The sequence below is a fragment of the Palaemon carinicauda genome, chromosome 40 (assembly GCF_036898095.1).
Source record: "Palaemon carinicauda isolate YSFRI2023 chromosome 40, ASM3689809v2, whole genome shotgun sequence".
In the NCBI taxonomy this organism is placed as follows: Eukaryota; Metazoa; Arthropoda; class Malacostraca; order Decapoda; family Palaemonidae; genus Palaemon; species Palaemon carinicauda.
The window spans coordinates 934212-960844 of record NC_090764.1 but is presented as its reverse complement, the minus strand read 5'-3'; the positions used below and the strand labels follow the sequence as shown (position 1 = coordinate 960844).

Here is a 26633-nt window from a genome sequence, read left to right as displayed (position 1 = left end):
TGCCATCCAGTTGCACAATAGTTCCCTGTTAAGGATTGCTTGAGACAGAAAGTCCACTGATGTTCTTCACTGATACCCAAGAAGTGTCCAGGTCAAATAGTTTGCCCCCATGCTCTACTTAAACCTCTGAAGAGTACCCAGGGTTAGGAAATTATCATATTTCTATACGACAGTACAATATATTAATCTAAATATCATCGGCAACAATAAATGTACTTGTAAAAAATATAATTAACTATTATCATCGCTAAAAATTGAATAAATAAAGGAATTTTGACGAAGGAAAAATCTATTTCTGGGCGAGGGACCTGTGTCGCCCAGTGACTAACACGCCCCAGTTACTATACCGACACCCTATAAGGGTGAGCGAGCTGGGTTTATTCCAGGCATTCCAAGCAACTTTTTTCTCTGGTATATTCAGCAGTATTCATACCTTAGAAATGACGCTATAAGGAGCATTTCACGGAGCGACACAGGTCGAGCCCAGAAATTTCAATGTTCCTTTCTATTGAAATATAATAATTTGCATATAATGAAACAAAGAAATATAACATCAAAATCTACACTGAACAATACCATGCCAATAATAGCATCAATAAATCTAGTGAATACTCTTTGGAGCACACAACCTCCCTGGTAAATTATGTTTGATTTCAGAAAGAAAAAACTAAGAAGTTTTATAGAAATATATTCAACATACTGTATATAAAAAATTACAAGCTACTGCAGTAACTAAAGTACAATACATAGTTCCTTCACCAATACTTATATCTTACGTACGATAAATAAAGAAATACTGTATAGCCTACATCTCTACATAATTACTGTACTTTACTTACACCCTCCTACATGATGAGACTGTAGAAGATTGAAGAATATGGTAAAGTATTCTAACATACTGTATAGTAAGTGTTTCCTTAAATATTTTCAAATTCCAGTTATGGATAAAAATTGAGCTTAACCCCTATTTTCCTAGTTGAAAGGTAAAGTACACAGGACAGTTGTGAGACCGGCAATGATGTATGGAGCGGAGACGTGGGCAATAAAGAAGACAGAAGAGAAGAAGATGGATGTGGCAGAGATGAGAATGTTGAGATGGATGTGTGGGGTGACAAGAAGAGATAAGATACGGAATGAGGTAATTAGGGGTATCACAAGAGTTAGAAAACTATCAGATAAGATCCAAGAAAGTAGACTGAGGTGGTATGGTCATGTCATGAGAAGAGATGAACAGTATATTGGAAGGAGAGTGATGGAAATGGAGGTACAGGGAACGAGAAGGAGAGGGAGACCAAAGCGAAGGTGGGTGGACTGTATCAAGGATGACCTTCGATCAAAGGGATTAACCGGTGATGAGGTGTGGGATAGAGGTAGATGGAGAAAGCTGACCAGAAACATCAACCCCACATAGAAGTGGGAAAAGATGTAAACAAAGAAGAAGAGGAGGATAAAAATTGAGCTTGAAAATATCATTGATTTAATATCTTTTTTAACTTAAATTAATTTCTTAAAATATGTTATGAAATGAAAAACAAAATCAATATACCAGTCACATATTCCCCACTGTAATAAATTCAATGTACCATAATGCTACTTCTTTAGACTATAATACAAATATAATTTTGATATATTCTTTACATTAATATTTGAATTATTACAAAAACAACAAGTACCTCATGAAATCAACCATTAAGTCATGTTCTCTTTGAGCGCTCTAAGTCGTTCCTGAACTAACTGAATGTCTTTAAGTCTCTGAGGGGTTCCAAACGTAGCACTGGAAGGACTCACTGAATAATTGGCCGTGAGCTGCTCTGTCGTCCTATCAGTCTCGGGTAAGGAAGTCTGTGAGGCAGATTTCACCAAAAACGGGGTATCGCTCAAATCAGCTATTTTGCTGATCTGATTATTAGCAGGCGATGCAATGCCTCTAACATTTTTACCTTTGCCAAAAGAGGTGAACGAGATTTGCATACCAGAGGGTTGCCAGTTGTGCCAATTGTTAAAGTTACTTGTGAAATCAAAAAGATTATTCTTAGCTGGCGTTTTGGTTTCTAAAATTGCCGTGAAGTCTTTCCAAACCGTAGGGTCTGCACATTCACCCAACGATTTCTCAGAGATGGACGAAGACGACTCTTCGCCCGCATTCTCGGAGGTACGGGGCTCCTCGTTCTCGAATATGACCCCGGACGTGTCGGTGCTCTTTATCTCTGGAAACTTTGGGTTAAAGGACACGTTTTGAATCTTGATACCGTGAAGACTTGAATAACTCTGGTTTTCTTTATCCCCATAACTAAAGTCTTGCCAAGGACACTTTCGCTTCTGCGTCGAAGGAGTAACTAGCGCTGTAAGGTCCCCAGCAAGAGATGTTAAGTCTTCAAGTATACCTACAGAAAGAAATCACTATAAGAGATTCTATCTAATTCTACAAGTACATTACATACCTTATTTAACAAGATGGCAAGGAAGATAATTACAACCCACAGAAGACTCACAACTTATGAAAACTTTTCTTAGGTTGCTTAAAGGCTTTCTTAATGTAACACAATAACTATACTCCACTGCATTTTGTCTGACCTTATACCTTCAGATTTTCCTGTTTAGTAATTACAAAACAAACCCGCAATGGAACTTTACATTCCTCTTTCAAATTAATTAAGAATTATTTCTTTTGTTAGAGTGATTCTATAGTACATTAATAATAATCTTTAAAGAATGACAGAATAATAAACAAAAGTATCGGAGAAACTTTTATTCACATCTGATATACAGTAAAAATTTATTTCATGAGTCTTTTGTCAGCGACGATTTAAAAGCAAATGAACAATACGCGATATGAAACGTTAAATACGCTGAACGAACAAGGTAAAACGACAGTGGAGGTCCTGTAGAGAGTGGGGTTCCCCTGCTATATGGGACTGGAAAAGCAGCCATCAAAGTAAAGTAAGTAAAGTAAGTATTTTATGCATGTCAGAATTTATTCCCCATAAGATGCGAGTCCAATGTGCTACTAATATTAATCATGCCCATGATAGAGTATAGAAACCTTAAAGTATACAGGCTTATCAAATATCTACAACTACAAATAGTTACAGAACTGAGCATTACCAACTACTAAACCAGTTTATGAGTACACAACATCTTTTGTATCTATAATCTATTAATCAACAGTCTTCCAGCTGATCAAAATAGGGTGTTACCTGCTAAACATAATACTGTATCTGTTCATTCATGTAAGTCCCATAATCCACAATCATAATGACATATAAATATGTTATTTTTATTAGTAAAATAAATTTTTGAATATACTTACCCGATAATCATGTAGCTGTCAACTCCGTTGCCCGACAGAATTCTATGGAGGGATACGCCAGCTATCACAATACTAGAAGGGGGTGTACTTACCAGCGCCACCTGTGGCCGGGTACTCAAGTACTTCTTGTTGACACCTCCTCAATTATTCCTCGGTCCACTGGTTCTCTATGGGGAGGAAGGGAGGGTCGATTAAATCATGATTATCGGGTAAGTATATTCAAAAATTTATTTTACTAATAAAAATAACATTTTTCAATATTAAACTTACCCGATAATCATGTAGCTGATTCACACCCAGGGGGGTGGGTGAAAACCAGTGTACAAGATTAAAGGATAGCTAAGTATCCCGTATTTCATATAATCAGTTATCCACAATAACAATGAAATAATAAGTACCTGGTAAGGAAATCGACTTGAACCGTTACTCTGCCTTTAATAAGATCGTCTTCCTTACTGAGCGCAGCGTTCCTCTTGGGAGGCTGAATCAACTCAAAGGTGCTAAAGTATACAGGGCTGCAACCCATACTAAAGGACCTCATCACAACCTTTAACCTCGGCGCTTCTCAAGAAAGAATTGACCACCCGCCAAATCAACAAGGATGTGGAAGGCTTCTTAGCCGACCGTACAACCCATAAAAAGTATTCAAGAGAAAGGTTAAAAGGTTATGGGATTATGGGAATGTAGTGGCTGAGCCCTCGCCTACTACTGCATTCGTTGCTACGAATGGTCCCAGGGTGTAGCAGTACTCGTAAAGAGACTGGACATCTTTGAGATAGAATGATGCGAACACTGACTTGCTTCTCCAATAGGTTGCATCCATAACACTCTGCAGAGAATGGCTCTGTTTGAAGGCCACTGAAGTAGCCACAGCTCCCACTTCATGTGTCCTTACCTTCAGCAAAGCAAGGTCTTCTTCCTTCAGATGAGAATGTGTTTCTCTAATCAGAAGCCTGAATAGTAAGAAACTGAGTTCTTAGAACTTGGAAAAGAAGGTTTCTTGATAGCACACTATAAGGCTTCTGATTGTCCTTGTAAAGGTTAAGACCTTTTTAGATAGTACCTAAGAGCTCTAACTGGGCAAAGTACTCTCTTCAGACCATTCCCCACCAAGTTGGACAGGCTTGGGATCTCGAACGACTTAGGCCAAGGACGTGAAGGAAGCTCGTTTAGCAAAAACCGAGCTGCAAGGAACATGTAGCCGTTTCAGATGTGAAAACAATGATCCTGCTGAAGGCGTGGATCTCACTTACTCTTTTAGCTGTTGTCAAGCACACGAGGAAAAGAGTTTTTAATGTGAGGTCCTAAAAAGAGGCTGATTGGAGAGGTTCAAATCTTGATGACATAAGGAACCTTAGGACCACGTCTAGATTCCAGCCTGGAGTGGACAACCGACGTTCCTTTGAGGTCTCAAAAGACCTAGGGAGGTCCTGTAGATCTTTGTTGGTGGAAAGATCCAAGCCTCTGTGGCGGAAAACCGCTGCCAACATACTTCTGTAACCCTTGATCGTAGGAGCTGAAAGGGATCTTACTTTCCTTAGATATAACAGGAAGTCAGCAATCTGGGTTACAGTGGTACTGGTTGAGGAAACTGCATTGGTCTTGTACCAGCTACGGAAGACTTCCCCTATAGACTGATAGATACTGAGAGTGGATGTTCTCCTTGCTTTGGCAATCGCTCTGGCTGCTTCCTTCGAAAAGCCCCTAGCTCTTGAGAGTCTTTCGAAAGTCTGAAGGCAGTCAGACGAAGAGCGTGGAGGATTGGTGTACCTTCTTTACGTGAGGTAGACTTAGAAGGTTCACTCCTAGAGGAAGAGTCCTGGGAATGTCGACCAGCCATTGCAGTACCTCTAAGAACCATTCTCTCGCGGGCCAGAGCGGAGCCAACCAACGTCAGCCGTGTCCCTTTGTGAGAGGAGAACTTCTGAAGTACCCTGTTGACAATCTTGAACGGCGGGAATGCATACAGGTCGAGATGGCACCAATCCAGCAGAAAAGCATCCACGTGAACTGCTGCTGGGTCTGGAATCGGAGAACAATACAACAGGAGTCTCTAGGTTATCGAGGTAGTGAACAGATCTATGGTTGGCTGACCCCACAGGGCCCAAAGTCTGCTGCAAACATTCTTGAGAAGGGTCCACTCTGTGGGGATGACCTGACCCTTCCGTCTGAGGTGATCTGCCATGACATTCATACCGCCCTGAATGAACCTCGTTACCAGTAAGCTTTCGATCTTTAGACCAGATGAGTAGGTCCCTTGCGATCTAGAACAACTTCCACGAAAGAGTCCCTCCCTGCTTGAAGATATAAGCCAGGGCTGTGGTGTTGTCAGAGTCCACCTCCACCACTTTGTTAAGCTGGAGGGACTTGAAGTTTATCAAGGCCAGAATAACCGCCAACAACTCCTTGCAATTGATGTGAAGTGTCCTTTGCTCCTGATTCCAAGTTCCCGAGCATTCTTGTCCGTCCAAAGTCGCACCCCAGCCCGTGTCTGATGCGTCCGAGAGGAGACGGCGGTTGTGTTTCTGAACAGCCAAAGGTAGACTTCCTTGAGAAGAAAGCTGTTCTTACACCACGCGAGAGAAGACCTCCTCTCTTCGGAAACAGGACTGAGACCGTCTCTAGCGTCATGTCCTTTATCCAGTGAGCAGCTAGATGATACTGAAGGGGGGGGAGGTGGAGTCTCCCTAACACGATGAACAGGGCCAGCGATGAAAGTGTCCCTGTTAGACTCATCCACTACCTGACTGAGCATCGGTTCCTTCTCAGCATGCTCTGGATGCATTCTAGGGCTTGGAAGATCCTTGGGGCCGACGGAAAAGTCCGAAAAGCTCGACTCTGAAGATCCATACCCAAGGAGACAATGGTCTGGGATGGGACGAGCTGAGACTCCTCAAAATTGACCAGGAGGCCCAGTTCCTTGGTCAGATCCATAGTCCATTTGAAAATCTCCAGACAGCGACGACTTGTGGGAGCTCTTAAAAGCCAGTCGTCTGACGGAGCCGGACACAAGATCATGGTACTGCTGCACAGTCTGTGAACTGTCAATCATGGGCAAGCGAGGAAGTACAGTGACAACCCGAATCTGTCTAGACTGTCTGGGTCGTACAGACAAACTCCTTATCGGGTTGCTGAGGTTGCCGCACTGCGTCACAACAAGTCACTTCTGTTGGTTGTTGAACGTCTTCCCCGTGACACATTGACTCCGTAAACAAAAAATCCTCTAACAAGGACTAAGCTTGGACTGCATGTCTTGTAACACAGCTCAAGGTCTATGGGAGCAGGTGTGGTAACAGACGGGATTAGCGACTGAAGTGGAACCATTACCTTCCCTGGAAGCATGTTATGCTTAAATAAAAGTCCATAGGAGGCTATGCAGCTAAAGGCTCCCTCCAAATGACAGAGTCCTCAAGGGAATATCAGAAGGAGGGAGAAAAGAACTTTCTCATCTACAGGGACCATATCCTAGAAAAGCTAAGTTCTCTCAGTGAGGGTTCACTGGTGCAAAAGCAGCAGACTAGAAGGCAACGTTATGAAACTGCTTGACAGTCTAGTGAGTTGGCAACAACCAAAGATGTGTGACTGAGAAGCATGCGGTAAGGTATGCAGAGCATGTTGTATGCAGAGTATGCTGTATGCAGAGCATGCTGTATGTAGAGCATGTTGTATGCAGAGCATGCTGAATGCAGAGCATGCTGAATGCAGAGCATGCTGTATGCAGAGCATGTTGTATGCAGAGCATGCTGAATGCAGAGCATGCTGTGTGCAGAGCATGTTGTATGCAGAGCATGCTGTATGCAGAGCATGCTGTATGTAGAGCATGTTGTATGCAGAGCATGCTGAATGCAGAGCATGCTGTATGCAGAGCATGTAGTATGCAGAGCATGCTGTGAGCAGAGCATGTAAGGTAAGCAGAGCGTGTGCATGGCGTTTAACATTTCTCAGAAATTCCATGACCAGTGCTAGAGTGCTTTATGCATGCTTGCATGGGGTTTTAATATCAACATAATATATACCTTACATTCATAACTCATGATTCATATTTTTGCCATATTTTGCGATATTGTTAAAAATATATTGCCAGGAATACAAATATATTTTTATAAGTAATACAAATAACCTCCATTATCATAGGTTTGAAAATGGAGGTAAGGTATGCTGAACAGCAGAGTCAGAACGAGCTGGAACAACAATAGTTGTGGTTTCCTCTTCAAGACTCTGTTGAGGGAACACCTGAGGCTCAGTCTGCAAAGGCTGATCAGCAGAAGGTAGGCTCATGGGTGGAGGAGGCTGACTCCTGGCATGAGTGGCTGAACTCAAGGGTTGCGCTTGCTGAGTGGTTGGCGGATGCGCAGTAGCAAGTTCCTGAGGAACGAGTTGAGGTTCCTGCGGTGTGAGCTGAGAGCGAAAAGGTAGTGGCTGCGCAGAACGCAGTAAAATTCTCGCAAGTTGAGGCTCCTGAGGCGCAAGGCTAAGGTGTTGAGGTGCTTGCCTTGAGGAGGGTTGAGCTCGCTGCAGCGAGAGCTGAGGAGACTGACTCATGGACGGGAGAGGTTGTTGTACCTCAACCGAGTGTTGCATCACTGGTGGAGCAGCAAGTGGAGGCGGAGGAAGAGAGGTATAATCCTCCTGATCCCATTGTAAAAGTTGCCTTAAGGAAGGCGGAGGCTGAACACCACTGGGAACAGCAAACTCAGAACGTGGCTCAACATCGTACGCCTGGCAGGTGGAACTGCGATCAGGCGGAGCGAGTGCAGGCGGAGGGAGTGTAGGCGGAGGCGCAACACTCTCAACCCGACACTCACGCATCAAGTCCGAAAGCAGTGCTTGCATGGACTGTAGTAGAGTCCACTTGGGGTCGGCAGAAACTACAGTAGGCTGAGGTAAAGCCTTAACAGTCGAGCTCTGTTGTGGCAGAACCTTACTCCTCTTAGGCGGAGTGCATTCAACTGATGACTGAGGAGAGTCAGAGCTAACCCAATGACTACATCCGGGTTGTTGAACTCTAACTTCGTACGTCTGGCATAGGTCTGGACTTTACGTTTAAGAGGTCTTGAGACCTGAGACCAGCGTTTTCTCCCCTAAATTTCTTCTGCAGACGAGCAAAATAAGGGCTCAATCGTCTGCGGGTGGGAGTGACGGTCTCGGTAAGACACGCCCACAACCACCGAGGATACTTCTGTGCGCCGATCAAGGCCTGCTGAACCCTTCTGCCCTTCGACATTGCTTCTCCCCTGGGCTTGGGAGCTTGCAAGAGGTCCCGGACTGGGAGGACGACTGGCGCGCACAGAAGTACCCTCACGCACAACACTGAACTTTGCGCTAATCACTTATCACTTTGATTTTCTGTTTGCACTTATTTCACTGAACTCGAAACTTTAAGTGGTTTGTACCTGAAACACGCAATTCTATCCTTTCTCAAAAGTTAGTAATTGCGAAAACAGAATTACAATGTAACAGAAAAATCTAATGAAAGATAAATAATTCAGTGGCTGGAAAGAGACTAAACACTAGATCACTCTAGAAACGTTTACCTTCTTCCCCTAAAGAGACTAGGGAGAAGAGTAAAAACGATAACAACGTTATTCGTACGCCTGGCAGGCTTGAATGAAACGTTTATTCTCCTCTTTCTCCCTCCGTCTCTATCTCTCTCTCTCTCTCTCTCTCTCTTGACTTAGAACCTGAGAGAAGAGCCCAATCATATATATCGTTAAAACATATTATTGTTAAAGGAAAAAACTGAAATATTTCCCAAAATGAAAAGTTCCTTTATTAGGATCAAAACCATTAAGTTAAGAAAAAATGAACAAAACGCTAGACACGGTTACTCTTACTGCAACGTGAAACCGTGAAACTCTTTCTCTTTCGTAACGATAGAGTGCAAGTTGAACGTTCTGAACGTCAACAACTGCAGAGACAAAACAAAACGTTAGTTCAACTTTGAAAACAGTACTAGACTATCAAAGAAATTCTTTCAAAGACATTAAAATAGCATAATATGTTAACAGGTAAAACCGAAATGACGGGCTCAATGTTAATTAACTTCGGTACCAAGAAAAGACCGCCTACTATTAGGAAGGTCGAATATAAACAAATATAAAAATTAATTTTAATAAGTTTATAATAAAAGGAAGTTAATCGAAGAGGCCTATAAGAGGCGGAGAGATATAAAATAAATCTATAACTTTTGTTACAAAATTAAGAAAGAGAGTCTATACTCTCTTAGACACCAACACTTCCGTCTAAGGGAAGGGTCGGCCATTGAAAGGTGAAAGAGAGTTCATACTCTCTTCGACACCATAATTAATCAAATTAATTCCAAAAGCTAACTAAGCTAATATAGAAGTTTCCAGTAAAGCGACAGCCGAAATCAAAGAGAAATACTTCACCAAAGTCGTGAAAATACTCCAAGAACATAAGCGTATCCCAGAACGTCTTGCCGGAAGCACGACAGAGGAATAATTGAGGAGGTGTCAACAAGAAGTACTTGAGTACCCGGCCACAGGTGGCGCTGGTAAGTACACCCCCTTCTAGTATTGTGATAGCTGGCGTATCCCTCCATAGAATTCTGTCGGGCAACGGAGTTGACAGCTACATGATTATCGGGTAAGTTTAATATTGAAAAACATTGTTTCCCTATTAAAATACAACGAAGTATGTTGATTAAATAGAATAATACTGTATACATAGATGAAGCTTCATAACGCTGAGGTAGCAGCAGTAGGGGATTCAGCGTTATGAAGCTTCATCTGTGGTGGATAACGGGGGAGGGTGGGCTGTGGCACCTTAGCAGTACCAGCCGAACTCAGTTGAGTTCCTCGTCAGGCTGGGAGGAGTGTAGAGAGAAAAGGTCCCCTTTTTTTCATTTATTTGATGTCAGCTACCCCCCCAAAATTGGGGAAAGTGCCTTGGTATATAAATAGAATACTGTATATCTATAAAATAGAAGGAATACTTTACAGCCAGAGACAACTTACCCGATAGCTCATTGCCGATACTTTGTTGGGAAGTCACAGGAGACTTCTCTTGCGCAATAAGTTCAGACACCTCTACGAGAGAACTTTCATCGCAGCTTCCAGAATCTGGTTATATGGTACGAAATATAAATATGTGAACGGAATCATATATTTCATTACAATATCATGTTGAATTATATTCTTTGAATTTTCTAGTGGGAGCATCAATATGAAAATACAAACTTTAGGCTTTGAATTTGAGTCCAGTCACACTTCATTGAATTTGAATCAAGTCACACTTCTTTGAATTTGAGTCCAGTCATACTTCATTGAATTTGAATCAAGTCACACTTCTTTGAATTTGAGTCCAGTCATACTTCATTGAATTTGAATAAAGTCACACTTCTTTGAATTTGAGTCCAGTCATACTTCATTGAATTTGAGTCCAGTCATACTTCATTGAATTTGAGTCCAGTCATACTTCATTGAATTTGAGTCCAGTCATACTTCATTGAATTTGAGTCCAGTCATACTTCATTGAATTTGAGTCCAGTCATACTTCATTGAATTTGAGTCCAGTCATACTTCATTGAATTTTGAGTCCAGTCATACTTCATTGAATTTGAATAAAGTCACACCTCATTGAATTTGAATCAAGTCACACCTCCTTGAATTTGAGTCCAGTCATACTTCTTTGAATTTGAGTCCAGTCATACTTCATTGAATTTGAATCAAGTCACACCTCATTGAATTTGAATCAAGTCACACCTCATTGAATTTGAATCAAGTCACACTTCTTTGAATTAAAGTCCAGTCACACTTCATCAATAACTAGAAATTGCTAGGCAAGTTGGTTTTATAGTTACTATACAAGCCTAAAAATCTTAGCAGCTATGCTCTTCTTATTATAAATGAAGACAGTTAATCTTAATCAATGAAAGGTTCTAAACCTATATCAATGGGTCAATATCATCTAAAGGAAACAAGAGTGTAACTAAATGAATTTTAATCAAGCTTTTAAAGGATCAATAGTTAAAGAAACTGTATAACTAAAGGCAGCTGCGGGAGAGAGAATTGCTAACCAGTTTGCTTCATCACTTGTGGTGTCCCTCAGCAAATATAATGAGATATCTAACCCGGAAAATTTTGTATGTGAAGAACTTTAATATTCATTTCATGAATGGTTATCTAATGTACTTCTCAATGTAAAAACAAGATGGAGATTAGGCACAAGTACTAGGCTTTAGAGAAAATTTATAGTAACTAATAAAATTATTTTCATAATACTCATATAAAAACAACTGGTAACATTATTCTTGTTAAAAATTATCTATAAATACTAAAAACTTCTCAGAAAAAGAACTGGTTTCCATCAATTCTCCAAAAATAGTGACTTACTTGGAACAATAATCAAGTGAATAAAAGAATTATTTTCATAATACTCATATAAACACAATTGGTAACATTATTCTTGTTAAAAATTATCTATAAATACTAAAAACATCTCAGAAAAGGAACTGGTTCTCACCAAGTCTGAAAATAGTGTCTTATCTCAAACAACAATCAAGTGAATAAAAGTAAATGGACAGATGTAGGAGCCAACTGGCAACAAAACACCAAAAAAAAAATTATAGTAACTATTTTCATACTATAACTACATTTGGTAACATGATTCTTATGCTAAAAATTATTTATAAATACTAAAAACATCTCAGAAAAGGAACTGGTTCCCATCAAGTATGAAAATTGACTTATTTCAAACAATAATCAAGGGAATAAAATAAAATGGACAGATGTACGAGCCAACTCACAACAAAACACCCAAAGATTTGCTTATTCTGTTACCTTCGAGTTGTCCCTCCAGATGGAGCCGTCTCTTATCGGGCTGAGTTGGAAGAGGTGGTAAGTCAGGTCTCTTCAGGGCTGCACTGATATCCAAATTTATTTCCTTGACCTAAAAAAATCAAGTGAATGCTTATTCTATCTTATTTTCTCTTTCTTTTTATTTTTTTTTAAGTTTTTATAGTTTACATATGAAAGATTTATTCTAATGTCACTATTCTTAAAATATTTTATTCTAATTGTTAATTACTTTGCTTGTAGTTTATTTATTTCCTTATTTCCTTTCCTCACTGGGCTATTTTCCCTGTTGGAGGCCTTGGGCTTATAGCATCCTGCTTTTCCAACTAGGGTTGCAGCTTAGCAAATAAAAATAATAATAATTTCATAAAAAGGGCTTAATGCTATCCTTACACCTTAATTTTAATGCTAGGGTAAATCAATGCTAACACGGAAAAGCTAATATAGAATTAAGTGTATTAATTGCCTGATATGTGTGTAACACATTCAAAGACTAAAAAACAAACTGAAGTACCAATAACATATTGGTAAAACATAATAAAAAACTTAAAAAGTAATTTGTATCTTTCCTCGTTATACAAACTTAAGTACAAGTGATACCTCGGTACTCGACCATAATCCGTTCGAGATCCGTGTTCGACCTCCGATTTGTTCGAGTACCGAATTTTTTTTCCCCATAAGAAATAATGGTATATATTCTATTCCGTTCCCAAGCACTCGAACAGGCCCAAAATATTAATAAAACGTGTACCTAAACAACAATAATTATCTAAATGTGTATGAAATTGGTCAGAAAATCCTATAAAACAATTTTAAACCATTTACTGTACTAAAATAAAACAATTTTAAACCATTTTCTGTACTGTAGTGAACATACCTTTGAGCAGCGGTTCGATGGCATACAGGGATGGATGTGGAGAGGATGGAAGGGGGAGGTTACTGCTTGGAAGGAGAGTCCCCTTCCATGATGTGGCGGGGTAGTTCTCCTTCAGGAGTTGTTTCTCTCTCCAATGAAAGGGTGGGCAGATCTATTTCAGGGGTTTCTTCTCTTCTTTGTCTCTTCTTTGGAGGAGAAACAGGCTTTGATGTAGCAGCTTTCTTTTCTTTTGTGAAAAACTGGTCTATTGTTAATTGTTTCTTCCTCCTCTGCAGTATTCTTCGAAAATGATACATGACACTATCATTAAACATATGCACTGCCCGGTTTGCTACTGCAATTTCTGGGTGGTATTTTTCAGCAAAAGCCTGCACATCTGCCCACTTGGAACAAATTTCATTGATGAGAGAACTTGGAACATCCTCCCTTACCTCATCCTCTTCTGAAGATTCCTGCTCCACAATCAGATCCTGCTGCTGTTGTTGTTGCAGGTGCAACAATTCCTCCACAGTCAACTCGGTAGAATGGCTTTCTACAAGCTCATCAATATCATCCTTGTCGACCTCAAGCCCCAAACTCCTGCCCATGACAACAATTTCCTCAACGACATCAGTGTCATCAGAAATTACAGGGGTAGCAGTGCTTGGACCCGCCTCTGGTTGGAAACCTTCAAACTCCCTCTCTGTGACACATGATGGCCACAGCTTACGCCAGGCAGAGTTCAATGTCCTATAGGTCACACCTCGCCAAGCTTGGTCAATCATGTTAACAGAGTTGAGGATGCTGAAGTGTTCCTTCCAGAATTCCTTTAGGGTCAACTTCGTGTCACTGGTCACTTCAAAACACTTTCTGAAAAGGGCCTTGGTATAGAGTTTTTTGAAGTTTGAAATGACCTGTTGGTCCATGGGCTGGAGTATGGGAGTAGTATTGGGGGGCAAGAATTTGATTTTGATAAAGCTGTATTCTTCTTTCAAGTCATCCTCGAGACCTGGAGGATGTGCAGGAGCATTGTCCATAACCAGAAGACATTTCATTGGCAAGCTCTTTTCAATGAGGTAAGCCTTAACCTGGGGGGCAAACACTTCGTTTATCCACTCAGTAAAGAATTGTCTTGTGACCCAAGATTTAGTGTTCGAGCGCCACATAACTGGTAGTGCACTTTTACAAATATTATTTCGTTTGAACACCCGGGGGTTGTCCGAGTGGTACACTAACAAGGGTTTGATCTTGCAATCGCCACTTGCATTTGCACACAGCAACAATGTTAGCCTATCTTTCATTGGCTTGTGACCTGGCATCTTCGTCTCGTCCTTGGTAATGTACGTATTGGCTGGCATTTTCTTCCAAAATAACCCAGTCTCATCACAATTAAAGACTTGTTGTGCGATCAAATTTTGTTCATTTATGTACCGATCGAATTCCCCCACGTATTTATCGGCTGCAATTTGATCCGAACTAGCTGCCTCCCCATGCCTAGTAACACGATGAATACCTGTTCTATTACGAAACTTTTCAAACCAACCCCTGCTCGCTTTAAATGTAAATGAATCACTTTCACTGGTACTCGGACTTTTCTTCACTAATTCTTCATAGATATGCAACGCTTTTTCACAAATGAACGCTTCACTAACACTTTCCCCGGCCAACTGTTTTTCTTTAATAAATATTAAAAGCAACTTTTCCATCTCCTCAATCACTTGTGGCCTTTGCTTAGTTACCGCCGTAACTCCCGTTGCAACATTCGCCTTCTTAATCATTTCTTTATGCTTTAAAAACGTAGAAATGGTCGACTTCGCCATTCCGTATTCTACCGCTAAATCGGACACTCGTACACCATTCTCATATTTCGCTATAATTTCCTTCTTCAACTCGATCGTTGTTCGCACTGTTTTCCTCTTCTCCTTCCCCTTAACACTCATTACTTTCTTGGGACTCATTATGAAAGCTAAAAAAGCAATTAAAAGCACTGAAAATCACTAAATCACAACGAATGCTGATCGCGCGTTGTCTGAGTGACGCTCTCGAGAGAACTGATGCTTCCCGAACAAGCGAGAGTGGCCGAGATGGCGCGATCATCACAAAGCCCATGCGGTCGTCACGTGTTCGGCTGGTCGAGTACCGAATTTTTGGTCGAGCACCGCAGCAAAAATTTCTCGAAAATTTTGGTCGAACTCCGAATTGTTCGAGTATAGAGTCGTTCGACTACCGAGGTATCACTGTACTTTTAAATAAGGGAAAATGTAATCACCAGAGGTGGAATGGCCGTTAAAATTGTTAACAAGGTAGTTAACGACAGGTGGTGAAAGCCCACCCACCTGTCACTTTTGACTCAGCTCAAGACTGAGTGGGGTAGTTGAGGTGGAAGGTTTAACTTTAATGAACTCTGGTTTCCATAGCAAGGGAAAATAAAAATTATTTTCATAACTTATTTGTTCCTACGCATATATGAACCTTTTGTCCTTTAAAATAGAGACTCACTTATTGGTGGGTAGGAAGTCCCATTAGAACCAAACTACTTGGTTTTTTTCTACCCTGAAATATGGCAGTCTCCCCAGTCCCTTTAGGGAGTGAAGGGAGACGACTCTATTAACCCCCTATTTTCTCATTGTAGGGATAAGTAGGTTAAATCTGGCCTGTACTTCTCAAGTACCTGCTACATGGTCAAAAAAAGAATCCTTCTCCCTGAAGGAGAGAGTCTGGAATGCTTCGTATGATGACCAAAGGGTTAGTATGTATTACACAAACCTCCCCCTCATAAGGGAAGATGAGGGAGAACTATTTCTGGTCTAATATGAATGGTGCTCAGAAGTGTAGCTTACCAGCATCAAATTCACATTCAAAAGACAGTGGTGAATTTCAGAATTTGATCTCCATCATAAACAAGTATTAACTCATTCAACATAACATTCAAAATATAAGTGTACAAGACAATAACTACATGCTAACATGTTCTCTAGTCTTGGGTAGTGCCATAGCCTCTGTACCATGGTCTTTCACTGTCTTGGGTTAGAGTTCTCTTGCTTGAAGGTACACTCGGGCACTCTATTCTATCTAATTTCTCTTTCTCTTTTGTTAAAGTTTTTATAGTTTATAAAGGAAATATTTATTTTAATGTTATTGCTATTCTTAAAATATTTTAATTTTCCTTATTCCCTTTCGTCACTGAGCTATTTTCCCTGTTGGGGCCCCTGGGCTTATAGCATCCTGCTTTTCCAACTAGGGTTGTAGCTTAGCAAGTAATAATAATAATAATACATACATACACAAACGTCATACCTTGAGAGAAAAATTTCTTTTCGACGAACGTGCCGAAGATAAGGTGTTGGTCGAGCGGCTGAGAAATTTGGTGATATCTATAGACGTAGAGTCCAGACCCAATGTGTCGCTTGTAATAGCTTGCATGGATTTTGAATGATGTCCTTGCACTGCCAAAAGAAACATCAAGTTAACATAAAATTAAATGCTTCAACAAAAATATGTTGTCCTTGCACTGCCCAAAGAAACATCAACATAAAATGGAATGTTTCAACAAAAATATGTTGCCCTTGCACTGCCTAAAGAAACATTAAGTTAACATAAAATGGAATGTTTCAACAAAAATATGTTGCCCTTGCACTGCCTAAAGAAACATTAAGTTAACATAAAATGGAATGTTTCAACAAAAATATGTTGCCCTTGCACTGCCTAAAGAAACATTAAGTTAACATAAAATGGAATGTTTCAACAAAAATATGTTGCCCTTGCACTGCCTAAAGAAACATTAAGTTAACATAAAATGGAATGTTTCAACAAAAATATGTTGCCCTTGCACTGCCTAAAGAAACATCAAATTAACATAAAATTGAATGTTTCAACAAAAATAAGTTGCCCTTGCACTGCCTAAAGAAACATAAAGTTAACATAAAATTAAATGCTTCAACAAAAATATGTTGTCCTTGCACTGCCCAAAGAAACATCAAGTTAACATAAAATGGAATATTTCAACAAAAATATGTTGTCCTTGCACTGCCCAAAGAAACATCAAGTCAACATAAAATGGAATGTTTCAACAAAAATATGTTGATTGTATCAACGGCAACGTTCTCCATACCAATAAGATTCTTCATCCTCATAGCTAAAGGAAAACAGACTTATAAGATAATGATACACTATTACTTTAAATAAGATCTTGAGACCACAGGAACTTCTCTGTAATTCATATTTTCTTTTCCCAACATGCTGGTCATCTTTAAATTTACGTTGTTCTGATGCTTACGTCAAACCTAAAAACAAATCTTTCTTCAAGTCCTATGAGACTGCAAATGTGATATCAGTTTGATCTACCTATTTTATAATAATAATAATAATAATAATAATAATAATAATAATAATAAAATAATAATAATAATAATATGTCAGCCTTGCGAGTATTTAAAACATTATCAAAATCTTTCTAACAATGGACATTTGCCAATAACATACTGTACATCACATATTCACTATGTATTAATCAAATCATTATCATAAATTATTTCAGTGATATCATTAATTCAAGATTCTCGACTCTTAGCTGTTCTTAGCTGAAAGGCAAAAACTGAAGTAAGCAAAGATAAAAAAGTGTGAAAGCTATTTATCAAATCAAGATATTAATTTAGTTATTCTAATGTCAATAAGGAGGTAGTTATTGGCAAGCCTGCATCCACTTATGATACTAGACATTAACCATTATTTAACATAAAAAATCTAAGTAAACAAACTTGTAAGATTTGTATTCGTCAACTTGTATCTTCCTTCGCCAAGTTTTGATGCCGATTTCATAGACTTCAACTGATTCTTCGGTCTCTCGCATCTATTCTCCTCATCAAGTGGTTCTTTCGATGTTCTTGGTGCGGACCTTCCTGTGAATGGTGTAGCTACATCGACTGGAATGTCTTCGATGTTAGAGGTGATCAACTGATGTTTGTCTGTTTCTGTAGGAGAGATGAGAATATTTTTCTATTTAGTTAAATATTAGCTTTATTTCGCTTTCAAATAGTCAATCTTCTGTAGGCTCATGCCACTTCATATATAATACTGAAAATTTCAGTCTCAACTGGATCAGAGCCAACAAACTTGAACTAATATTGTTTGAGTGTCTGACTTGCATTGGAAAAAACCTTATAATCAATATCTCATGAAAGAAAATTGCATTGAGCTAGGTTTAACTTTAACCCCATCGCCTTGAGTTCAGTTGGTACTGCTAGGGTGCCACAGCCCAACCTCCCACATTATCCACCACAGCTGAACTCGGCTGAGTCCCTGGTTAGGCTGAAGGAACGTAGAGAGTAGAGGTCCCCTTTTTTGTTTTGTTTCATTGTTGATGTCGGCTACCCCACAAAATTGGGGGAAGTGCCTTTGGTATATGTATGTACCATCGCCTTGATAGGCAAACTAATTAATAAAACCTCCTTGTGGAAAGAATCCAAATTTTTCTTTGACTCAGCAATGTATTTCATAATTTTATTCATCTCATACAGGTATCAGTTTTCGTTTAGTGACAGGGGTATTGAGTTCTTGACACTGATTTAAAGATATTTCCGTGAAGTCAGGTGCAGCAACTGACAGAATAATGGCTTAGAGGTATATACATGTGAAAGAGACCCATAGGATGATGTATAAAGGCCAGGGTAAAAGAGAAAACACAAAGAGCATTAATAGCAGTCCAAATATTTAATGAGGATGAAGAGCGGCAACGACCGTACACCATCCGAGCCAAAAGCAAAGTGAGCTTATTCGCAGTTGTGTGAGTGGGAGGGGTAGCTAAATATAAATAAAATAAATATCTCCTAATTAAAATAAATATCTCCTATATAAACTATAAAAACTTTATCAAAATAAGAAGAAGAGAAACAAGACAGAACAGCGTGCCCGAATGTACTTGTCATCAAGTTAAGGCGTTTCAATACTACAATAACCATTTTGAAATTTACCCTTCCTAAATCTGCTATGGTTAGGTAATGGTACATCTAAAATAATAAACGGATTTTGAGCGAAGCGAAAAATCTATTTTTGGGTGAGATAGCCAAGTCGTCCTGTCATATATACCCTTAGGAAGCTACTGAAGGAACCTTCCATCAGGACGACATGGCCTAAGCCCAAAAAAAGAAATTACACAAAATCAGAATCTGCTATGCCAAGATAATGGTACATCGAAAAATAATAAGAAAATATAAATCTCAGGCATCAAAGGATTGACCTTAGTTGAAAATGTACTTAGTATAGGATGTATGACCTATACAAGTTCTAAACTGAGTAACATACCACTTAGTCTAGCAGGTAATGGCTTCTTAGTCACTCTTTTCGTGTCTGCATAACTGTATTCTTCCAAGAACTGCAAGTTTTCTTCATTAAGGGAACTTGAAAGGCGAGACATTAGAGTCAGCGTCAGCTGCACTCTCTTGATCAAGCTGCGATGACGAGACAGATCTTTTGGCGAATCTAGAACTAATCCAAGGCTCTTTTTCATCTCTGATATGGCTGTAAATGTTAGAGAAAAGTAAGATTCTAAATAAGTTTCATGATTCATATATATAATACTTGTTTTATCATTTCAATGACTATAATTCTTTTTATTAATGCTGAATAACCATTCATGATAAATGAAACTTATTCCTAAGCTCTGTCATCAAAGTCTACTTAGGATTCACTAATGACTTTGTAGGAATGAAAACCATTCCTAACTAGAGGGGCACTCAGTAGAGCGCAGACCTCCGTCACGGCAGCTTATTTCTCGACCTTGACTTCGACTTTTGACTTTAACATGCATTAATTAGCATGAATTTTCATAAACTCAAATATGATATTTTAATTATAAAATAAATTTTTGAATATACTTACCCGGTGAATATATAATAGCTGAGCCTCCGGCGGCTCGACAGAAAAACACAAAAACTCGCGAGCGATCGCTATGAAGGTTGCGGGTGTGCCCACTAGCGCCAACTATCGGCCAGATACCGCATATACATGTAAACAGACCCAATTCTTCTCATCCCGCTGGGTCTCTATCGGGGAGAAAGGGGGGCCTTTAATTTATATATTCACCGGGTAAGTATATTCAAAAATTTATTTTATAATTAAAATATCATTTTTAAATATTTAACTTAGCCGGTGAATATATAATAGCTGATTCACACCCATGGTGGTGGGTAGAGACCAGAGTTAATTAAGTTTACAGCGTATATGCTCAGAGTTTTTGACAGTTATATCATAACAAAACCCAAATATATATAGGTACCTGGTAAGGAAGTTGACTTAGACGATTACTCTGCCTTGTTAGTCTGTCTTCCTCACGAAGCCCAGCGATCCTCTTAGGATGCTGAGACTCCCAGGAGCTGAAGTATCAAGGGCTGCAACCCATACAACAGGACCTCATCAAACCCCTAATCTGGGCGCTCTCAAGAAATGACATTTGACCACCCGCCAAATCAAAAAAGGATGCGAAAGGCTTCTTAGCCTTCCGTACAACCCAATTAAAAAACATTTCAAGAGCAGATTAAAAGGATATTGGAATTAAGGGAATGTAGTGGTAGAACCCTTACCCACTACTGCACTCGCTGTAACGAATGGACCCAGTGTGTAGCAGTCCTCGTAAAGAGTCTGGATATCTTTTAAGTAAAATGACGCGAATACCGACTTGCTTCTCCAAACGGTCGCGTCCATAATACTTTGCAGAGATCTATTTTGCTTAAAGGCCACGGAAGTTGCTATAGCTCTTACTTCGTGCGTCTTAACCTTAAGCAAGCATCGGTCTTTTTCATTCAAGTGAGAATGAGCCTCTCGTATTAAAAATCTGATAAAATATGACAAAGCATTCTTTGACATAGGCAATGATGGTTTCTTAACTGAGCACCATAATGCCTCAGATCCACCTCGTAAGGACTTAGTACGAGCTAAGTAGAACTTAAGAGCTCTAACTGGACACAGCACTCTTTCAAGTTCGTTGCCTACGATCTCTGACAGGCAAGGTATATCAAAAGACTTAGGCCAAGGACGAGAAGGCAGTTCATTTTTGGCCAGGAAACCAAGTTGAAGTGAACATGTGGCTTTTTCTGTAGAAAAGCCGATGTTCTTACTGAAGGCATGAATTTCACTGACCCTTTTAGCCGAAGCCAAGCACACTAGGAAAAGCGTCTTGAGGGTGAGATCCTTCAGGGAGGCTGAATGTAATGGCTCAAACCTGTCTGACATGAGGAACCTTAGGACCACGTCTAAGTTCCATCCAGGAGTTGCCAAACGACGTTCCTTAGAGGTCTCGAAAGACTTAAGGAGATCTTGGAGATCTTTATTGTTGGAAAGATCTAAGCCTCTATGACGAAAGACCGAAGCCAACATGCTCCTGTAGCCCTTAATCGCGGGAGCTGAGAGGGAGCGAACATTTCTCAGATGTAAAAGAAAATCTCCGATTTGGGCTACAGAGGTACTGGAAGGGGACACAGATGCTGACTTGCACCAGTCTCGAAAGACTTCCCACTTCGACTGGTATACTCTGATGGTAGAAGCTCTCCTAGCTCTCGCAATCGCACTGGCTGCCTCCTTCGAAAAGCCTCGAGCTCTTGAGAGTCTCTCGATAGTCTGAAGGCAGTCAGACGAAGCGCGGGGAGGCTTTGATGAACATTCTTTACGTGGGGCTGACGTAAGAGATCTACCCTTAGAGGAAGACTTCTTGGAATGTCTACCAGCCATTGAAGTACCTCGGTGAACCACTCTCTCTCGGGCCAGAGGGGAGCAACCAACGTCAACCTTGTCCCTTCGTGAGATGCGAACTTCTGCAGTACCTTGTTGACTATCTTGAATGGTGGGAATGCATATAAGTCCAGATGAGACCAATCCAGTAGAAACGCGTCTATGTGGATTGCTTCTGGATCTGGGACTGGTGAGCAATAGATTGGTAACCTTTTGGTCAACGAGGTGGCAAAGAGGTCTATGGTGGGTTGACCCCAAGTAGCCCAAAGACTCTTGCACACGTCCTTGTGGAGGGTCCATTCCGTGGGTATCACCTGACCCCTCCGACTGAGACAGTCTGCCAAGACGTTCAAGTCCCCCTGGATGAATCTCGTCAACAGGGAGATGCCTCGATTTCTTGACCATATGAGAAGGTCCCTTGCGATCTCGTACAGCGTGAGGGAGTGTGTGCCTCCTTGCTTGGAGATGTACGCCAAAGCTGTGGTGTTGTCTGAGTTGACCTCTACCACTTTGTTTCGAAGAAAGCTTTCGAATTTCATCAAGGCCAAGTGGACTGCTAATAGCTCCTTGCCGTTGATGTGCATGCTCTTCTGACTTGAGGTCCACAGACCCGAGCATTCCCGACCGTCCAGGGTCGCACCCCAACCCAAATCCGACGCGTCTGAGAACAACACGTGGTTTGGGTTCTTGACTGCTAGGGATAGTCCCTCTCTCAGACTGATATTGCTGTCCCACCATTTCAGGCATGCCTTTACTGGTTCGGAGACTGGGATTGATACCGTCTCTAACGTCTTGTCCTTGTTCCAGTGAGAGGCTAGATGGAACTGGAGAGGCCGAAGGTGTAGTCTCCCTAGCGAGACAAACTGCTCCAGGGATGAGAGAGTCCCTACGAGACTCTTCCAACTCCTGACTGAACAAATGTTCTCTTTTCAGCATTAGTTGGACTTTGAGCAGGGCTTGTTCTATTCGGGTGGCAGACGAAAAAGCCCGAAAAACTGGACTGCGAATCTCCATCCCCAAATATAGAATAATCTGGGATGGGATCAGTTGGGACTTTTCTAGGTTGACCAAAAGTCCCAACTCCCTGGCCAGACTCAACGTCCAATGTAGATCCTGCAGACAGCGATGACTGGACGATGCTCTGAGAAGCCAGTCGTCCAAGTACAGGGAGGCTCGGATTCCCGATAGATGGAGGAATTTTGCCACATTCCTCATGAGCCTCGTAAACACGAGAGGAGCAGGACTGAGGCCAAAGCACAGGGCTCGAAACTGGTACCCCACATTCCTGTAAACAAACCTCAGAAAGGGTTGGGAATCCGGGTGTATAGGAATGTGGAAGTATGCATCCTGAAGGTCGAGAGAGACCATCCAGTCGCCTTCCATTAATGCTGTCAAGACAGCCTGGTAGACTTCATCGTGAAGTTTGTCTTGACAATGAACACATTGAGCGCACTTGCCTCTTACGTACTCCTGCAGTGAACGTGGCTGCCAGATCATTGGAGCCATCCCTGATAGACTTGTTCCTGCAGAGAACGTGGCTGTCAGATTATTGGAGCCATCCCTGATAGCCTTGTTTATGCATGACATAATTGTACAGCAAAACTTCAAACGCTCGAAAAAACTCCTAACAGGAGATGGTCTAGCTCTAAAGCCGACCATAAAATCTTGGAGCGTCTCATGGCCAGGCGCCAGGGAGAGTCTATGAGGTTTGAGAAGTCTATCTGGGCAGAGGCAGGAACTCCCAAGCCGAGAACTTCTCCCGTGTCATACCAGACTCTCGCTCTATAAGCCAGTTTAAAAGGAGGGAAAGCAAAGGCTGTCTCCCCCAAACTTCTCCTGGTGATCAACCAGTCGCCTAGCAAACGTAAAGCTCTCTTAGAAGAGCGAGAGAGCACTAGCTTAGAAAACAACGGCTTCGAAGTAGCTAGGCCTAGTGTAAACTCTGACGTTTAGGCGAACGAGGAGCAGCAGTTACAAAAAGATCCGGACAAAGATCCTTAAAAATCAGCATGATTTATTTAAAGTCCATAGAGGGCTGAGCAGCTTTAGGCTCCTCTCCGTCTGACAGAGTCCTCAAGGGAATATCAGTAGGAGGGGGATCAGCAACTTCCTCATCTGAAGGAACCTTGTCCGACAATTGCCGAGTCTCAAGCAAGGGAGAGACCTGCCGTGGTGGCAATGCTTGACAAGCAGAGTCCACACGCAAAGGAGCAACAGTAGCAGTCAAGGACGCTATGTCATGTAACTGCTTAAAGGACTGACCAGCAACAACAACAGGTGCGGGAGGACGCTCGACGTCAACTCGAGACTGCCTTGACTGCCTAGACTGAGCAGTCAAAACAACTCTTGACTGCGGTGCTTGACGCTCAACGTCAAAACAAGTCAACTACGCTGGTTGGCGAACGTCCTGAACGTCAACAAGAGCAAGCGGCAGCGGCTGAACGTCCACAAGCGGCTGAGAGTCAACACGGGACTGCATCGAGTGAGGCTCTACAAAACGTGATTGACGTGACTTTGTAACGTCAACGTCAACAGGACGAGAAAAGGCTCGTTTGGGCGGCTGACGGCCAAGATCTCGATCAGCTAAGCGGCGAGGATCATCGTGAACCTGCTCAGCAGAATAGTCCTTCATAAGAGAGGCAAGCTTATTCTGCATGTATTGCAGTACAACCCATTTAGGATCAACGGGAATGGGTGCGGTAAGAGACGAGGGTAACGTCTGTGACTGCAAAACCTTGCCTACAATAAGACTCTCGGAGCCTGTGTTACGCTTCTGTTTAGGCGTTGAGCAGTCTTCCGATGACTGCACAGGGTCAGAGCTGTCCCAATGGCTACAACCAGGACGCTGGACCTGTCCTTAAGGGACTGACTTTCGCTTTAAGGGTCTCGAAACCTTGCTCCACGGTTTCTTACGCGATAAGCCTTCGGATGACGAGGAGAAAACCGTCTCGCTCGTCTTATGGTAGGGGCGGTCTTGACGAGACACGCCTGAAACCATAGAGGGAACGTCTGTTCGTTGGTTAAAGCCTCTCGAACCCATAAGTCCTACGACATTACTTCTCCCTGGGGCATGAGAACTTGCAAGAGGTCTCGGATTAGGCGAACGACAGGCACGAACAGACGAACCCTCTGTCGCAACACTGATAACACTTTGCGCAATTATCACTTTATCACTACGATTTTCTGTTTTGCACTTACTTCACTGAAATCAAATTTTTCAATAATTCACATTAGGCATGAATAAAACTGATTTCTACCTGAAGCACGCAATTCTACCCTACATCAAAAGGTTATAATTGCGAAATAAGTCGTATAATGTAAGCACATTAATACAAGCAAAAAAAACAGTAAACATATATATCGAATAAAACGGAAATATATAAAGATAAAAGGATCAGTGACTGGGGAGGAGACTAAACACTAGTTCATTCAAAACTACGTTTTCAATCTCTCACCGTACAGTGCCTTGGGACGAGAATAAAAACTAAAAACGTTTTATCCTTTCTCCCCGTACAGAGACTTGGGACGAGAGTAAAAAACTGACTCGAGAACAACGTTACTCGCTTGGGACGAGAATAAAGATCGGAACGTTCTCTCTTCCTCTCTCTCTCTCCGTCTCTCTCTCTCTCTCTCTCTCTCTCTCTCTCTCTCTCTCTCTCTCTCTCTCTCTCTCTTGATTTCACACCGAAGAGAAAAGCCCACTCACCTTTCGTCAATAAACAGGTTATTTGACCAAAGGAAAAAACTGAAAGGACTAAGAAATTGAAAATTAACAAGTTCCTTTAAATTAGTATTTAAAACATTTCAGTTTGAAAGAAGAATGAACAAAACGTCAGAAGCGATTTACTCTTTCTGCAAAGTGAAACCGTGATTCTCTCTCTCTCTATCGTAACGACAGAGCGCAAACTGCGTAGCATAAATAAACCAAACGTTAGTTCATCTTTGAAACAGTACGAAGACTATTCAAAGAAAATCTTTCATAAAATATCTACTAAAAAATATTCATTTAATAAGTTTTAAATCATTTTCTCTGTAAAAGTTATTTACGATTGAAAGGGCTCAACGTTGTTTAACTTCGGTTTCCAAGTTAGGACCGCCTACTCTCGGATTAGGGGAGGAATAGGTAAGGCCGCATATAAACAAATCATTAAAATTTATCTTGATGTTTATTATAAATGGAAAGCTAATCGAAGAGGCCTAATAAAGGCGGTTGATATATAAAATATATAGAGGAAAATCTATAATTAACAACAACAATTTATAACGTGATAAGATAATTGCTAAAAGCCTAAAACACACTTCCGTACTAAGGGAAGGGTCGGCCATTTTGAAAAGTCAAAGAAAGTAAAAAAAAACAATCCAAAGTCATCAACAATTAAATCTATCCAAAAAAGAGTTCAAGATTTAAGTTGAAGATAAAACACCTGCAATGCGAAAGCTCAAACCAAAAGGAAGTACTTCACCAAGACTGTTGAAAAACTCCAGGTTAACAGCGAGTAATGGTACGTCTTGTCGATCAGACCGACAGAGAAGAATTGGGTCTGTTTACATGTATATGCGGTATCTGGCCGATAGTTGGCGCTAGTGGGCACACCCGCAACCTTCATAGCGATCGCTCGCGAGTTTTTGTGTTTTTCTGTCGAGCCGCCGGAGGCTCAGCTATTATATATTCACCGGCTAAGTTAAATATTTAAAAATGAACCAAGTTTGAAGTCTCTGTGATAACGATGTCCAAATTTATGGCTGATTACGTGAATTGGACATTTTGCTTGACCGTCACCTTGAACTTCAAAAATGTAATAATTTCCAGCTTTTTATATAAGTTCCATTACTCTAGAATTAAAATTGTGGCCAGGAAGCTGTTAACAAAAAAAAAACACAAACAGGGGGTAAAACATAACCTCCTTCCAACTTCGTTGGCAGAGGTAAC

The 26633-nt window shown here is 40.9% G+C and overlaps 1 protein-coding gene across 1 annotated transcript in view; it reads right to left on the bottom strand.

The window, feature by feature from the left end:
- Nucleotides 1-688: 688 nt before the first annotated feature.
- Nucleotides 689-26633, bottom strand: part of LOC137632075 (vinculin-like) — a 56188-nt gene continuing 30243 nt past the window's right edge. Inside the window, exons 11-16 of the mRNA XM_068364056.1 lie at nucleotides 19283-19498; nucleotides 17740-17952; nucleotides 16280-16428; nucleotides 12112-12220; nucleotides 10288-10392; nucleotides 689-2384 (exon numbers count right to left, since the gene is read on the bottom strand). Coding sequence (XP_068220157.1) covers nucleotides 1690-2384; nucleotides 10288-10392; nucleotides 12112-12220; nucleotides 16280-16428; nucleotides 17740-17952; nucleotides 19283-19498 — 1487 coding nt within the window. The 3' untranslated portion in view covers nucleotides 689-1689. The remainder of the gene's footprint in view (nucleotides 2385-10287; nucleotides 10393-12111; nucleotides 12221-16279; nucleotides 16429-17739; nucleotides 17953-19282; nucleotides 19499-26633) is intronic.